We start from the raw sequence: 13,685 nt of genomic DNA on the forward strand, positions 1-13,685 counted from the left end.
GTCAAACCACTGTGTTAGCAGCACAGAAGTGAGCCCCCGCCCCCCGGGTGCAAAGCTGGGCAGTATGTATGGACGTCCTGGGCTGCCCAGACAACAAGCCTCCACTTTTGGCCTCGCTGGTGTGGCCCAAAGGAAAGCAGAGCAATACTTTGACACCAGCTTGGCTGCAGGAGTCGCCAGAAGGAGGCGTACAAGGCACCATCCAACCATCTTAGGGACTCCACTCCAGATTTGTGAAGGGTTTGCTCCTTAGCCTTTACTTCTGAAGATGTTGCACAAGGCAGTGGAGGTTTAGGATCAGAGCTTTCCTTCTCCTGGATGGGCTACCTTCCCACATTGATGAGCCCCATCTGCCCCTCACTTCCCTCTACAGCATGTGCAGAAACTATCTTCTTGACCATTGGACTCACAATTGGTCTGAACTGCTCAATCCGCCAGAGGCTGTCTTCGCACGCAGGGGAAGTCCCTAGTTCACCGAGGGTTTGAGACCCATCAGCTACCATCACCTGGTTTAACCAGCCAGTCAAAGCCATTCCCAGGGTGTGGCCGCTGTCACATGCTGACAGCTTCTAGGAGCCACAGCTGAAAGCTGAGTTGGGGACCAAAGTTGTACACAATACCCCAGAAGGAGCATGACATGTCCCCCACCAGAACTACTACCCTTACACACACCCCACTCCCCTTGTCATTAGTAATGCAGTCCTAAGCATATTTACTCAGAAGTAAGGCCTTCTGAGTTTAATACTGAGTTTAATGACTGAGATGGAGAGCATATTGCAATCTTTCACTTGCGCTTCTGCACCCTTGGAAGGAATTACCATTGAACTTAGTGGATCCACTTTTCCACCTGCTGCCTTGTGTGTCCCCAAACTGCAGTGTGTTAGCCATTGGGTAGAAGGAGGGAGCACGTCCTTTTTGATGATCCAGCCCTTGCTGGACTCCTGGTTTTTCAAGTTATTTCTACCTGAATCAGAAGTAACTCAATGCCTGGAGCTCTGGGGGAAGGCGGGATTGCTAGAAGTGACATGAACATATCTACATAATGGATGTTATGTTGCAGTTCATTCCTATCCCAGAAGGTTGGTTGATTCATAGTTGAGCACAGTGTTAAAATAGTTCCTTAAGATAGAAACGGTATTCCTTTATTGTTCTTCTATGCATAGCTTTATGTTTACTGATAGAAGAACGCTCCCTGCCTTAAACAAAGGAAGCTATGTGCTTATGAACATAAACTGAGAACAATCATGCATTAGCTTTCATAATGTATTCATTTTATTTATTTATTTGAATTTAAGACGTGTATACACTGTAACATACCCAACCTGACAACCTGAATATTTATTATTTGAGCAGCACAAGTGACTGTAGAAGAAATCACTCCACTTGTCCCCCCACAATCAGGAGATAAAGGACAGGACGATCTAACAAGCTATTTTTTAGAAGCACTTTTGAAATACATAGTAATTCAGGTAAGTTGTGTTGCCTGCATTTACTTGAAAAACTGATTTTCTAACTAATATGTAATTTCATTATTGTCGACTGCCAGAGATCCACTCCATTCCATGTCTTTCTCATTGTTTCTATGGGTGAATCTGGCACAAAGCAAGCTTTGCTGTCTCCTCCTTTTTTCCTTATTTACTCTCCAGTATTGAAGGGTAGATATGAGAGTACAGTACAGTTTTCTGTGTCTTTTCAGTTCATGTTTTTGTCCTTGCAGCAGGTAATAAAAAGGAAGGTGAGTGTATGGGGTGCAGAAGCTGCTTCCCTTGTCTCCTTCTAGCTGCCTCTCCCTTGGCTCCTCTCTTCTGTTTCAGGAAAAATGTAGTGGCAGCAGAGTATTAATTCCTCTGTTCCAACTTGCATGCATCTCAGTCATATCAAGAGACACATGCTAAAATCTTGTACAGTGAAGGATCTGGAAGCTGGGCAAAAATGAAATTATAATTACTGCACTATTTCTGCACAGTTTTAATTAGGAACACATTAACATGCAGAGACAGAAACTGATGGAGAACGGGTAGCTGAATATAAATAATATTGATTCCACATACCTGTTACATTGGGATGTACTGCTACACTCTTTTTGCCTCCAGAATACCTGTAAAATAATCTAAAAATCATTTTTGTAGGTCAAAAGCCTGGAATGGAAGAACAAAGAAAACCAAGAAAAGGGATTTTCATTCTTATTTTCACATTTTAAGAAATACTACTTGCCTTATATTTTCCCAAACATGTGTAAGGAGAGCAGCTTGTATAACCCTGTACTTGGTAAGCATTATTTCAGTATCTGTTAGTAGCCTTCACCATTTGTAATACGATGTATGACACAGGGGCACAGTCCTTCTGTGCTCTTCTTCTGTAGGATCAGGTCTTACATAATGGTAACGTTGCAGAAAGCCTATGCCTAGCTTTGCCTATACCTAAACTAGCAGCTCTACCCTCCTGTATCTGTATTCTTACTAGGATTTGAATGGAAAAACTTTAGCTGGTTTAGTGACCTATTCTTAAGCATCTTTTGAATACAAATGCCACTTTCTTTGCATTGAGAGGAATTCAATGCTGCAATATTACGATTGTTCTGTTAGCACAAGCATCTTGCCAGATAGAACAGTCTCCCCTCTCCTCCCCCTGTACGCTCTTGTGGATTTTGTCCTGGACCCTCAAAGACAATTTTTTTGGGGGGGGAATGCGGATGGAGGAGAGGTCGAAAGCCCCTTTATGCTAATAGGACTTGTTGCTCTGGCTCCTGCTAGTACAACTATTCATCTTAATCTGGCCCACTTTGTTGTAGACTGCAGTAAACTTTGGGTTGTATCCAGCAAAGTTATCCCGTTTCTGCCCCTTCCTTTTCTCATGTGCCTGCATGTTACCCTGCACACCTGCTGCCGAGAGTTGCAGAGAAACCAGAACACATTTGGGGAGTATACTGGGGGACGAGAGGGATTGGAAATTCGTTACAAAAGCAGAAGTTCTCGCACAAACAGGAATACTTCATCGGGTGCAACCCTTTATTTCAGTAACGCTGGTGATAAAGTTGTCTCTCGTGTTTAGAACAATAATTCGTAAACTAAACCATTTTTGCCTCTCTTTGGGTAAACTCTTCTTTGTCTGCGTAGTATTTGTAATTGTGGTTTTCTTTGTACAAGGTAGAAAGTGATAGAATCCATATCTACTCCACTACCCAGCTTTATTACACTGGACTATGCTAGAGATCCCAGAAGTACATAGAGCGTTAATCATGTACGCAGCTGCTTTCCTAAGTGGTGGCCCTCTTGTGGCAAGTTGATCAATATTCAGCAACATCTTAGCACATACATATGACTACATTCTAATAAAATGAGTTTAATCCTGAGGAAATTTAAGGCTGCTATATTAGGCCCTGAACCTCAGCACATTTACTTGGAAGTAAGTTCTCTTGATTTCAACAGATTATTTCTAAGTAAGTGTGCATAAAGAGTTTCAGCTTTAGTTTGCTTTGCTATATTTTCCTAATTGTTTAAAGTCTCACTCTTTAATAATATAGTGTTTAATAATACTGTTTGAAATTAATGTGAAACATATATAGCCATACTTTATATTAGCAGGTGTGGGGTGGAAGCATGGCATTTGAAATTATTTGCTCTTGTACAATTAAATTTCTGTAACTTTTATGTACTGTTTCAAACTTTTGAGGCAAACTCCTGTAATATCTTTCTGTCTCTCATATATATATATATAGAGAGAGAGAATTGATTTGTTTGGATGGGTTTCATTGCAAAATGTATTACATCTTAGTAATGCCTGGTGTAACTCCTATCTAGTTGTATAGTGGCTAACTACTTTTTAATTAAAATTCCTTCATCATCACTTTTTTTTATGTACCCAGAAATCTGAAATGGGTATTTTGGCTTTGATTGGATGCTTTCTATCCCCTTATTATTTAGAAATTGTTTTCTTCTCTATAGAGATACCGCAGATGAGACCAAAGCCACATTATGTAATGATAAAGAAAGATGCTGAAACCAATGAAGCAATATATTGCACAAAGGAACCCTTCCTTAAGGCCAGGGTTATTGTCATCCGATGGTTGGTGTCTTTCTGGCTTGAGCCAAAACCTCACGCAGGACCTCAGATTCCTGGAATGGAGGGTGAAACTGTGCCAAAGAATATTCAGGTAGAGCCAAAAAGGTGGTTTGGGTGGGACTGAATAGGGCTGAGACAGATCCTACTATTTTACTTATTTCGCATTTATCCCACTCTCCTTTGAAGGAGCTCTTGAGTGGAAGGTATGGTTCTCCTCACAACCCTGTGAGGTAGACTAAACCCAAGCATGATAAGTCCAAGGTCATTCGGTCAGCTTTGTGGCTGAATGGATGCTGGCTTTGATTTAAGCACGCACATCCCTCGTGTATTCACACTTGATTTCAAATCATGCCTCCTACACTTTAGTCATTGCAGTACAGTTTATTTATTCCTTTATACAAACAATAACATAACACGCTCTCAAAAATCAGGGCCGTGTACAGCAATATAAAAATATTTGTTAAGCCATTAGAAGCAGTACAGACTGGCAACTCAAGAAAACTGTAAACAGCTTCGTAGGCCTATCAGTATAAAAAGTCTTCAAGAGGTCCCTGAAAGTCAAATCCTGGATGAATGCCAAATCTCTACTGGAACAATGTTCCATTGTCCAACTTCTGGTTGACACCAGTGCTCTTCTGGATGATCTCAGTGATGTAAGAGCTCAGGCGGTCCTTAAGGTATCCTGAACTCAAGTTGTAGAGAAATTTGTATACCAACTCAAGAGGCTTGAAACAGGCTTGATAGCATATGGGCAGTCAATGTAGATATTTTAATGCTGTCGGCTGTCTGTCCCCACCAGCAGTCTAGCCACTGCATTCTGCTGCCCCTGGAACTTCCAGATCAGGCCCAAGGGCAGCTCCACGTAGAGCACATTGCAATAATCCATTGCAATTATTGTTTGGGGAGACATTAAACTTCTTATTTCATACTTTAGCCAGTACACCACACCACCTCTCAGCAGTGCTTTCTCACAGTAAAACCGTTTAACCTAGAAGGTCAGGCTGTCATAAGTATATTTTCATTTCTGGTTTCAGAGAGCAGCTGCTAGCCTGGTTTCTAGAGAAGACAGCAAAAACGACAGTACTGACAGACCTGATAGAAATGCAGAGCCAGAACAGTCTCATTCCAACACAAGCACACTAACTGAAAGAGAACCCAGTTCCTCCAGTCTTTGCAGTATTGATGAAGAACATCTAACGGACATTGAAATAGTTCGCAAAGTGTTTTCTTCAAAGAGAAGTAACGTTAATTTTCTTACAGAAATCTTTCGTCAGGTAAATAATTCCTCTATTTCTAAAAAACATGCATAAACTTCTCTAAAATACTCATCCAGAGGGAATTAGTAGTTGTCATAACCCACTAGGCATTTGCCTATTTACTAGTTTGCTTCTGATTTTATTTAAAGAAATGCTCTCCCCTGTAATATCAATGTGTGCACCATCATCGTTTTTCAGATATTGCTGATAAATATTTGCACGTAGCTTGGCATAGATTAATGTGAAAGTGTCAAGCATCTGCAGTTTGGTCTTGCTAATTGTCAGTTAAGCTCGCCTGACTTCCATTGCTCTTACGATTCCTAGCAACTTCTACAAAAACATGTAGAAAGGGCCTGTTGGCAGACTGGGTAGCAGCCCATGTTTACAACATGTTCTGTACACTTGAACTCACACATTTTTGTGCTTTGTGTTTTTCCTTCCTTGCCCTTGGCTGCCCTTCCAGATGTACATTTGAAAGTCCTGTATTTGTTCAAACCAAATTTGTCTATAATACTTCATTTAAAAAATGAGAAACGCCTTGAAAGAAACTTTTCAGAAGAGCTGGATTCCATTTGTACAATTTTGGAATAGATGCAGACCAGCATTGTTAGCACTAGCTGATATTTTGATGACATTTTGTTGAACTATTAAGTCTTCCAAAGGACCTAGCCATTTTATATAGTACAATTTTCTATCTATTGCTGTTGGTAAATGGATATGGAAATAGTATATATTCTTCTTTTTATATTTTTATGCACTGTATTTCTATATTTGTCCGTATATCTATTCAGGTAGTAAAAAAATACTTTAACATGAAAACCAGTTGAGTAGCTTTTAGATCAATTCTTTAAGATGAAGTGCATGAATGCTAGAATTGTTGTAGGGGGCACTAATGTTCCATGATAAATGCTATGCGCTTTCCCCCCTCCATTAGGCATTTTTACTGCCAATATGTGAAGCAGCAGCTATGAGGAAGGTGGTAAAAGTATATCAGGAGTGGATCCAACAAGAAGAGAAGCCTTTATTTATGAAAGAACCAGAAGAAGTTGTGTCATCAAGTATAGACTGTGATGAAAATATTACAGAACATAATTCATCGGAGAAGGGAAAAGAAAGGGAGGAGGTAAACATATCGGAATTTCTTCAGGTTGTTCAGTTTCTAGTTTTACAAAGTAGCAAATGTACTTCCCATATCTCCACACAGCAGCATTTTCTTACATTGCAGATTTTGGAAAAGAGATTAGCGAACAATGAGATGTAGACTTAAAACAGTCTAGTGTCAATCATATTTTATTTGACTTAAATATGCTAGGACATATCAAATGATAGTCCATCAAACACTTTTTGGTTTGGGCTTTCTAAACAGATGTTACTTTTTAATGCTTTGTCAGTATTAAGTGCACTTTCACCTTCTTCCTTTTGTTGGGAATCAAGCTGCACCATAACGATTTACTTGAATCTGGCTTTTCTCTCTCTCGTGGTGTCTATATGGCATTCTTCATCATCTGGAAAATGATTGCTGGGAGTTTAAGGATTGCAGCAATAGCAGTAGTAAAGGTTACAAGACTTCCTGGAAAGAGACAACCCACGCGTCAGTGGGATCTGACTTCTGCAACTGTAAGAAAAAAGAGGTGGCAAGTAATCCAAACCTGAAGCCCACAGAGTGGGGAAACCAACCTTCTAAACTGCTAGGTCAAAAGATTAGTAGAGAAGGAAGTTCAGGCTTTAAAACAGGAATGGGAACCCAGATCTAAATATCCTACCCATAAGCCGCTCACCACTTGTCTAGAAGAGATCTGTAGTGTAGCTGTGCTGACACTTGGATTAAATGCAGATACTCCAACTGGAGTTGGTGGAAGTTTTGTTCCACCTTATAATAAAAGAAAGTGTTTCCAAAGGATGAAGAATGTCATGCCTTCAAAAAAATAAAGAGAGAAAGGAGAAATGAGAGTATTCTCATTTTTGGCTCTTTTTGAGCAGAGAGAATGCGGAACTGTGAATTTTTTAAAAGCAAAAGCTGAAAATTTCCAAGCAGAATATGAGCCATCCTAGTATGGGTTAAGCAGGCCCTCCCACTTGCTCTAGGCAGAAAATTGTGTGCCTAAATTTCTGCTAGGAAAGGTTCATTCATGGTAAGTACCCATTGTTCCATTCCACCAATTGCTTGGTGGAGGAGCAGAAGGGAAGGCGGAACATAATTCAGCTTCCTGCTGCCCCTCCAAATAGCTGGTCCTTAGGCCTTTTCAAGGGCTGCACAAGCTTCCCTCCAGCTTTATTATTGGGAAGGAGAACCAAATGTGCAGCACCCTTTCTGTATGCCATGCCTCATCAAGCTGGGTTAATGTGTGAGACTGAAACCATATCTATGGGAAGTTGGAAAGAAAAAATTCCCTCCTGTATGTTTTAGGAAATCGTGGGTAATTCTGGTCCTGTTCGAAATCCAAGCTGGACAAAAAATGGATGTTATCAGGAGATTCCCCATAAAATAGCTGACTTGGATGTCATAGATCAAGGCATACGAGCCGGGGTCCAAGCAGTACTGCAGGTAAAGGATATATTCTCATTTCATTTTTCCATCTCACAGTGAACATTTTCCAAATATATATACTGTTGCATGCCCTGTAACCTTTGCGTAATATTTTCTTCTGAATATAAATATAAATGAACGTATGTTGCAGTGCTAACAGTATAACCCTATACATTATTTCCATTTTTAGCAAAGTTGGTTTATTGAGTTAATAAAACACTGTTTTCCACTTGATATTTTGTTCCACTGAAGTTCTCATATCCATAAGTTTTCACACGTGTATCAAAATGCATTGCGGTTTCTAGGATGTTGCTGGTGAATCCAAACCAGTCTGTATTAAGCCATACATGAAAATTTAATGCTATTGACTAGATTTCAGAGGGAATGTATGTGTTGTGCACTTGAACTGTGCAGCTTCCTCTTATGGCAGCAACATTGTGCACATCCCACAAAAAAACACTCCCCACCACCACCCAAAAAAGCCCCCAGCCTGTCATGAAAGGAAAACTGACAAAATCCTCTAGATTCACAGAGGATTTATGTTTTTGTCCATAAAAGAACAGGATGGTAATTAGATTAGGAGGAGGGAGATGGAAAACTGCAAATAATAAATAAGTTGAATGGGCCACAGTCCATATCAAGGCAGTCTCAAGGCTGGCAACTCTCCTAATAGCATAATATATAAATGCAATTACTCAGATGTCACAGAAAATAAACCACAACTAGAACTGAAGTAAAATCTTTGACTTTATGAAGCATTTAAATAATTGTTGCCACTTACTAACAATTTAGATGACTAGATTAGGTTAGTAGATAGTGTCTACCCAATGCCAATTTGGTGCAATGTTTCATAAACCCAAAGATTTTGTTTTAGTTCATGTCATGTTTTATTGTGTATGACTGATTTATTGCATTTCTCTTCAGCTCTGTTTACAGTTTGCAGTAGTCATTTGTTAGAAATATCTATCCAAATGAAGTTATAGCCTCTGTTTCTGGATCAGAGTATAATTTTAGGATCACTTGGGCATGTTCCATTGTATTCTGTTGGCTCTAACTTTGAGTGCCTAGTAAGTTCTTCAATGCATTTTATTCCAACTGTGATAGCAAGCAGGTGTTGAAACCACTCACATTTTTCTCGGCAAGTTTCAGACAATTTTAAATTAAATCTAATGTTTGCATTTATGTTAAGTATCACTTTATGGAATATATGCAGAGACATTTGAGTATCTTTCAGGGCCCCATTCTGAGCTTCTAAAATGTAAAAAAAACAAAACCACAACCCTGTGATTTGTACTTGTGTTTGAAGTGTTTTTCCACTCATTAAAGTATGCCAAATTAGACTTTATTCAACTAACCCTGATGACATCCCAGTTCTTCTGCGGTAGTAATATGATTAATCAATGCAGCCAAGTTTAGCTGAATTCTCAAAATAATGGTTCTTATTTCCCTTTAATCACAGGTTTTCATAACAAATTCCTCAAATATATTTCTTCTTGAGCCAGCAAATGAGATTAAAACACTTCTGGATGAACATACGGATATGTGTAAACGCATTCTTAATATCTACCGTTACATGGTAGTGCAAGTAACCATGGACAAGAAGACTTGGTAAAGTGTTTGTTTTTTATAATGGGGTTACATTGGTTTATTATTATTCCTTCAAGTAATACTGTATTTTTCGCTCTATAGGACGCACTTTTTCCCTTCTAAAAAGTAAGGGAAAATGTGTGTGCGTCTTATGGAGCGAATGCAGGCTGCGCGGCTAAGCCCAAAGCCAGAACAGGGAGACGGAGCGCTGCGCAGCGCTGCGGAGGCTTCAAAGGCTGTCCCCGAAGCCAGAATAGCGAGAGGCTATCCCAGAAGCCAGATCCCTCTTGCTGTTCTGGCTTCTGGGGTTCAGAATTTTTTTCTTCTTGTTTCCTCCCCCCAAAACTAGGTGTGTCTTATCGTCTGGTGTGTCCTATAGAGTGAAAAATACAGTATATATGGGTTATCTCTACATGGCCAGGAAGCTTACTTGATGGTCTTCGGCAAATTACTTGTGCTCTACCTAATTTATCTACAGTATTCTTCCTTGTAAGGCCAAAATGTGTGTCATGTATGTCATTATGAGTTGGTCTGGAGGAAGGGCATTGAGATGCAAATAGGATGAACACATAATGTAACTATTAAGTAATACCTCCTAAATTCCTGGTGTGCAAAGTCAGCATTGTTTGAGTTAAGTCCCCCCCCCCCCCCATAGAAAATGAAAGAAGCTGGAAACTTAGTTCCTAATGATCGTGAATTAATAACCTCTACATAGTCAATGCAGCTGCATAGTGGCATGTGTCAAGTTCCTTCACTGTCTTTCTGTGGATGCTAGGAGACTGAGGGTGGAATACATTTCCAGAATCCTCTTTGACTTCCGTTTCACTGGATCTGGTTTGAGTAAGACGTCAGGAGGAAAGTAGCAACAAATGGTAAAGGCCGTAACTTCAGAGGGATCAGTTAAAAGACTGCCTTTGCCACCGAAGTGCTTCTCACGAATAATGCTAAAAGGTGCTTGAGATGCTTAAGAAAAATGTATACGAGTCCACATATTATACCGAGTCTTATGTTGCTTTTCAGGGAACAGATGCTGCTTGTGCTGCTCAGGGTCACAGAATCGGTACTGAAAATACCATCTCAAATTTTTCTACAGTATCAAGGAAGAAAGAATTCAACATTAGCAGGAAGGCTTGCTGGACCTCTTTTCCAGGCAAATGAATAAATATTAATTTTATTATTGTTCTGAGTCATATCAGGTTGCGTTCAGCTCACCTAAGGTGACTTTCACTCAGCACTGCACTCAGATGAGATACCTGTTTACTTACTTAACATTTTCATAAGCCACCTTACAATGCAAGCTCTTTCAAGATACATATAATTTTTTTTTAAAAATGCCATAAATTACAAACCAGACAATAAATCATTATGCATGTGAAGTTCAGTTGCACGTAAGAATCACTACTAAATATATAGACATCCCACTTTGAACATTGCATTGATTTTGTACTAGTAATAACTTGAGGATTTCATGTAGCTAAGGCTGCATTTCTCCCTGCATGTATCCTTAGCTTATTATTTTTGCAAAATATATTATGTGATCCGTGGAGATTTGGACTACTAATGTGATTCTTGAGAGTTACTATCAGTGTAAGTGAAGGAGACAGATGTGCAAGGTAAACACATCTTACATCTTGAGTTTGACATTTAAAGCTGTTCTAGAAAGATGAGGAATTGGTAACATCCAAATAGAAACAGGGAGGGAGAGAATATGTGGTGTTATGGCGGAACAGTAAGTTACACACACACGTGTGTGTGTGTGTGTGTGTGTGTGTGTGTGTGTGTGTAACAGAAGCTTTATGGCTACTTTTGAAAGAGAAATTTAGATTTGGGAAGAGACATGGGAGGGATAAGGGTGCTTATCTCTTCTATTATTTTTCTGCTGTAGCTCTTCCAGGCTGTTTTCTCCCACAAGGATTAGGACACTTATTTTTAAAAGTAAATACATTTCTGAAATCAGATACAGCAGAAACTCAAGGGTAGAGAAAGGGATAAGCAACTCCTCCTCATCACCATTTCTCCACTCCCAAAGCAGTTTAAACCTAATAGAAGTAGCCATCAGATTTTTCTTACACACATGTTTGTAAAATGGTTGTCTCTCTAAATTAGGTGATGAAGCGCTTCTAATATATGAGGTTAGGTCACCTATAGAGGTGATAAGCTGTGAAGCTTCTTAAAATCCTGTTTGGATAGCATTAGCAAACTCTGCTAATAAATAATACAATGAAAATGGATCAGTCTTTCATATGAAGTGGATTCTCAATCAGATCACTTTGTTAATGTGCTTTGGTGACCAGGGGCAGGAATGTAATGAACTTGGAGTGAATATTCCTACATGAAAATACAGGGGGCCCCATTTAAGACAGTGTGCAACCTTTAATCCCAATAATGACAGAACTTGCAGGTGGAGAATCCTTTATTTTTATATATCTCTATTAATGGTAGAGGAACCATTATATGAGTTTATACTTCATCATTCCTTCCAGGCTCTGACGCTTTGTGGTTTACATTTTCTATTCTTTGTTTTCTTTTGTTATATTTCTTTTCGGGGGGTGGACAAAGCAATATATATATATATATATATATATATATATATATATATATATATAGATAGATATAGAAAATACATGTAAAAAGTAAGGTCAGATGTACTGTGGCAGATGGGGACATTTTTATTGAATGAAGTTGCTTATGGCTGAATGTTCCATTTAGAATTTCAGGCCAGCACAACATAAGGCTGATTGAAGCATCTGGTCCTTTATCTGTTCCCAGTGGCGTAGCGTGGGGGGTGCAGGGGGGGCCGGCCGCACCGGGCGCAACATCTGGGGTTAGGGCAAATCCACGGGTTAGGGGGTGCAAATTGCTTGCCTTGCCCCGGGTGCTGACAACCCACGCTACGCCACTGTCTGTTCCTTTGTTCTAATTGATTGAGGCTGTTTCTTACAACTTAGTTTAAATCCCCCAAGGCCCATCCAAGTTTATCAGTTGTTAACAAAGAAAGGAGTGAAAATAAACACTTTAGTTAAAATGTATTCTCCACAGTTAACATAGCTATGCTGCTCTCTTATATTTTTACCGTGTCTTAGAATGATTTGAGTTCCCTAACTCTCTTATGTTGCCATGTGATAAATATTACTATATTCACTATCTGCATGTTTGTTTGTAGACTCTCATAGTAGCTTGGATCAAGGCAAATCTAAATGTGTACATCTCCCGAGAACTTTGGGATGACCTTTTGTCAGTATTGTCATCATTGACTTATTGGGAAGAGCTGGCCACAGAGTGGTCACTGACTATGGAGACTCTAACAAAAGTATTAGCTAGAAACCTATACAGCTTGGATCTCAGTGACCTCCCACTGGATAAACTAAGTGAACAGAAACAAAAGAAACATAAAGGCAAAGGTAAGGCAGACAGGCTTCAGAAACTAATCTAATTTTAAAATGTCTGTTAATGTATTGTATGAAAGGAAGTATATACAAATGATCATTGCGTAAGAGGTGAGGTGGAAACTGCACGCATCCTTTAAAAATATGTGTGGGAGAGATAATGAAATATCCTTAACAATGCTTACATTTAAGTACAAACTACATTAGGATGTGGTATAGTAATCATGCTTGAAGGCCAGTTTTATGACCCTTCAATTCATTTTTAAAAATCCAGATGAATCATCCTTTTGAAGAGTTGGTGCACATTTGCCCCACATCCAGTGCAGTTGCTGATTATGGCTTCAGTTTCTGGTTTGGCTACAGGCAAATAAATCCCTCATTAAAGTGGAAGTTGCCCATAATGTCACAATGCCTGAAATTCTGAGGAGCATTGGGTCTGTTTCTGAAAATATACTTCTTCAAGATACTTCTTGAATATACTTCTTCAAGAATATGACTTCTTGGGCAAAGCTGCAGGCTCATATACTCATGAAATAAATACCGTATTTTTCGCTCTATAGGACGCACTTTTCCCCCTTCAAAAATGAAGGGGAAATGTGTGTGCATCCTATGGAGCGAAGACGCCATAGCCCTGCGACCCTCTCCCGGCTGGAGAGGTGACGCGCGCCTATGGCAGGAGCCTCCATAGGCGTGCGTCACCTCTCCAGCCGGGAGAGCGCGCACTGGGCTAAAGAAGCCCCCCGCGACCCTCTCCCGGCTGGAGAGGTGACGCGCGCCTATGGCAGGAGCCTCCATAGCCGAGCGTCACCTCTCCAGCCGGGAGAGCGCGCGTGGGGCTAAAGAAGCCCCCCGCGACCCTCTCCCGGC

The 13,685-nt window shown here is 40.0% G+C and overlaps 1 protein-coding gene across 15 annotated transcripts in view; it reads left to right on the top strand.

Moving 5' to 3' along the window:
• The window catches only part of RALGAPA1 (Ral GTPase activating protein catalytic subunit alpha 1), a 119,902-nt gene that overhangs the window by 19,087 nt on the left and 87,130 nt on the right, over positions 1-13,685 (top strand). For 12 of the 15 annotated variants that reach the window (XM_028720528.2, XM_028720564.2, XM_077925885.1 and 9 more), the window contains exons 7-15: positions 1,354-1,469; positions 2,130-2,268; positions 3,945-4,153; positions 5,097-5,336; positions 6,253-6,441; positions 7,726-7,863; positions 9,305-9,453; positions 10,453-10,582; positions 12,596-12,833. In XM_028720528.2, the coding sequence (XP_028576361.2) occupies positions 1,354-1,469; positions 2,130-2,268; positions 3,945-4,153; positions 5,097-5,336; positions 6,253-6,441; positions 7,726-7,863; positions 9,305-9,453; positions 10,453-10,582; positions 12,596-12,833 (1,548 nt within the window). Of the gene's footprint in view, positions 1-1,353; positions 1,470-2,129; positions 2,269-3,923; positions 4,154-5,096; positions 5,337-6,252; positions 6,442-7,725; positions 7,864-9,304; positions 9,454-10,452; positions 10,583-12,595; positions 12,834-13,685 lie in introns of all 15 variants that reach the window. The other 3 variants (XR_013392217.1, XM_077925883.1, XM_077925901.1) reach the window with 1 other exon arrangement.

Source organism: Podarcis muralis, chromosome 1, assembly GCF_964188315.1.
Source record: "Podarcis muralis chromosome 1, rPodMur119.hap1.1, whole genome shotgun sequence".
NCBI lineage: Eukaryota > Metazoa > Chordata > Lepidosauria > Squamata > Lacertidae > Podarcis > Podarcis muralis.